At 37.0% G+C, this 3689-nt stretch overlaps 1 protein-coding gene across 1 annotated transcript; it reads left to right on the top strand.

The window, feature by feature from the left end:
• The first annotated feature begins 934 nt into the window (after window positions 1-934).
• On the top strand, window positions 935-3351 carry LOC139890627 (shikimate O-hydroxycinnamoyltransferase-like). Its single transcript, XM_071873528.1, has 2 exons — window positions 935-1519; window positions 2292-3351. The coding sequence occupies exons 1-2, from the start codon at window positions 1112-1114 to the stop codon at window positions 3186-3188; spliced, it is 1305 nt and encodes a 434-aa protein (XP_071729629.1). The 5' UTR covers window positions 935-1111; the 3' UTR covers window positions 3189-3351.
• The last annotated feature ends 338 nt before the right edge of the window (window positions 3352-3689 follow it).

The following is a 3689-nucleotide window of genomic DNA, read 5'->3' as shown; positions in this document are numbered from 1 at the left end:
GTATTTCATGGATACTAGTGTAAAGTAATGGATTAACGATAGAAAAATTGTTGACGTGACGTTGATGTGACACAATATAATTGTTTGATAGATATCGCGAATAAGAGCAGGGGCGAGGAATGAAGGGGCAGGGGGCGCCCGCGTCCAATGAATTTGTAATTTTTAGTGCAAAAATTTTGGACTTTTTCCTTTTGCCCTCGGTGGATTTTTTTCTTTGCCCAAAAGTCTCCATATTTTGACCTCAAAATCTCCATATATTGTCCAAAAGCGATTTGCCCCCAAACCAAAAGCTCATGACTCAAAAGGAGAAAAAATTTCGTTCCCGGTTAAAAAAAATTCACCTCCAGATTAAAAAAATTCGCTATCGATGAAAAAGTTTTCTGGTTCTGATAAGAGTATTATATCTTCTCAAATAACTTTATTGCATGATATATCAAGTTATGTTGTGACATCTACAAGAGTATTTATCATTTTGAATACGTAATTGTTTTAATTTTTCTCTTTCATCTCATTTCTTTTTCTATCAATATCATTTCATTTTTTTTTGTGACCTTGGTATCGCGGTGGTGTTTAACACCCCTCGCCGAGTAAGAGGTCCAGGGTTCGAACCTGACTTCTGAATTACCAAATTAAACATGGACTGAAATAGGCTCCATTGAGGTCAGCCCAAAGGGAAGGTTTTACCGACCCGATCCGGGACTAAGGTCCGGCCCGCCTGCCTCTCGGGATGGTTTAAGGGTTCGGATCCCTGTGATCGTGGTTCGGGTTTCCTGCCCGAACGCGTGTGTGTGTGCAAATGATGACTAGGCTTCGGTCCGGACTGATGCAATCTTGCCGTTAAAAAAAAAAAAAAAAAAAAAAAACATGTTTAATTTTCTTCTATTGGTATTTGGTACGTTCCCTATAAATCCAAAAACGTCACCCACCGCCCTCTCCATGTATTGCCATTCTCCACCACATAACCTTCTCTTCTGCCATTTTTACACACCACCAGGTTTCAACAAAACTTTCAATGTTTGTTCACCTTTGATAAAACTAACATCAAACACACTTTAAATTTCATATTTTTATAAAAGGGTCGTTGGAAAAAAATTACAAAGTTTTTAAAAAAATGAAGCTAGCAGTGAAGGAATCAGTGATTGTAAAACCATCCAAAACGACACCGTGTCCGCAAATATGGACCTCAAATCTTGATTTAGTGGTGGGTCGAATCCATATATTAACCGTTTACTTTTACAAACTAAATGGGTCTTCAAATTTCTTCGATTCCATGGTTTTGAAGAAGGCTCTCGCCGACGTGTTAGTTTCGTTTTTTCCGGTAGCCGGACGGTTGGGTATAAACGGTGATGGCAGAGTTGTAATTAATTGTAACAGTGAGGGTGTTTTGTTTGTAGAAGCTGAAGCTGATTGTTGCATTGATGATTTTGGTGAAATTACTCCGTCGCCGGAGTTAAGACGATTGGTACCGACCGTAGATTATTCCGGTGACATTTCTTCTTATCCGTTATTTATTACACAGGTATATGTTGCTTACTTGCCTTTATCTAAATACATACAGCCCCTGAAGTTTTATTTTTAGTACTTTTAGCATTATACAAGTTCTCTATCTCTATTCTATATTCTCTATTTGAGCTAACTCGTTATTTGAAAAATTAGTAAATCAAACTATTGAATACGAAGTTTTGTAAAATTAAATCGAGTGATTAGTGACTTGCCCAAGTAATTATCATTACAAAATAAACAGTATTATTAATTATTAAAAGTTAATTGTCAATGAGTAACTAGCAAACAATTAGCCCTGTGGTTAAACTCTGCATCATATTTTGGAGGTTTAATACTTTTGACCCCAATATTATAAAATTAAGGTTTTAATAGTAATTTTTTTAATTAGAAGTGCTTATTGATATTGATATTGATATTGATACTATATTTAAATAAAGATCTAAAGCGACACAAACTCGCATACAAACAATATAATATATAATGCTAAAGGATATAAGGCCAAAAGAGCCAACCTAATCTATATTCTAATAAAAACTACATGTTTCAATCTGATACTACTAGAACGGGTTTTTTTTTGTTTTTCTAAAAAATATGTACATAATACCTAAGTTTATTACAATCAATCAATATATGTTAGTTGCCTTATTTATATGATTGTATGTGATTGATGTATTATATAAATTTGATTTGATTTAGTATACTAATTATAATTAATTAAAATTATATGCAAGTATACAAGCCATAGACATTTTATGGGTTTTAATCATTAGAATTTGTTTCGGTTTTAGGTTACACGGTTCGAGTGTGGAGGAGTATCTTTAGGCTGTGGATTGCACCATACATTATCGGATGGACTCTCATCTCTTCACTTCATCAACACATGGTCCGATGTAGCTCGAGGCCTATCGGTTGCAATCCCACCGTTCATTGACCGCTCACTTCTTCAAGCTCGTAATCCACCAACCCCAATGTTTGACCACGTCGAATACCATCCCCCACCATCGCTGATCTCTACGTCACAAAACCAACAAGACGTATCACTTTCAAAGTCAGCATCAACCTCAATCCTACGACTCACGCTTGATCAAATCAACAATCTAAAATCAAAGGCCAAAGGCGATGGGAGTGTGTACCATAGCACGTACGAGATCCTAGCCGCTCATCTATGGCGATGTGCTTGTAAAGCGCGTGGGCTGTCAAAAGATCAACCAACTAAATTGTATGTGGCCACTGATGGGCGGTCAAGATTGATTCCACCACTTCCTCTGGGCTACCTTGGGAATGTCGTTTTTACAGCCACCCCAATTGCTAAATCGGGTGATTTTGAATCTGAATCCTTGGCGGACACTGCGAGGAGGATTCACAATGAGTTGGGTAAAATGAACGATGAGTATCTTAGATCAGCTATCGATTACCTGGAGTCGGTAGATGATATTTCGGCCCTTGTTAGAGGGCCGACTTACTTTGCGAGTCCAAATCTGAATGTAAACAGTTGGACTCGTTTACCGATATATGAATCAGACTTTGGTTGGGGTCGACCTATTTTCATGGGACCAGCAAGTATACTTTACGAGGGTACAATTTACATCATACCGAGCCCTAGAGGTGATCGGAGTGTATCATTGGCAGTCTGTTTGGACCCTGATCACATGGCTATGTTTGAAGAATGCTTGTATGCTTTTTAGTGAAGTTAGTAAAAAACAAATACTCCCTCTGTTATTACTGTGTTGGATTTTCATAAATATGTGTTTACTTATATGTTACAACTAATCAAAACAACTTTTAGTTGATAGCTGCGTTATTATTTTAATAAAAGATATTTGATTGTTAATTTGTATAATTAGCGAACACTTTATAAATTTTGTGCAGAATGAGAGTCATCGGGGCAAAAAAAAAAATTGTAACCGTAGCAATTTTTTTGGACAAAATTTGAAGATTTTTGGGCAAAAGTTGGAGATTTTTGGGCAAAATTTGAAGATTTTGGGGCAAAAGTTGGAGAATTTGGGGCAAAATTTGAAGGTTTTGGGGCAAAATATGTAGGTTTGGGGGCAAAAAAAAATCCACCGGTGGCAAAGTCGAAAAACTCAAAATTTTTACACTGAAAAAAAAAAATCCACCGGGAGCGCCCGCCCCCTGCCCCATACCATCTTCGCCCCTGAATGAGACTATACTTTTACAGTTTTACC

Source organism: Rutidosis leptorrhynchoides, chromosome 2, assembly GCF_046630445.1.
Source record: "Rutidosis leptorrhynchoides isolate AG116_Rl617_1_P2 chromosome 2, CSIRO_AGI_Rlap_v1, whole genome shotgun sequence".
NCBI classification, from domain to species: Eukaryota; Viridiplantae; Streptophyta; class Magnoliopsida; order Asterales; family Asteraceae; genus Rutidosis; species Rutidosis leptorrhynchoides.
This window is presented reverse-complemented; position numbering and strand designations above follow the sequence as displayed.

Coding starts and splice junctions, on each gene's coding strand:
- LOC139890627 (XM_071873528.1), top strand. CDS start 1,112: ATGAAGCTAGCAGTGAAGGAATCAGTGATTGTAAAACCATCCAAAACG. Junction 1,520..2,291: donor ATCCGTTATTTATTACACAG/GTATATGTTGCT, acceptor TTTCGGTTTTAG/GTTACACGGTTCGAGTGTGG.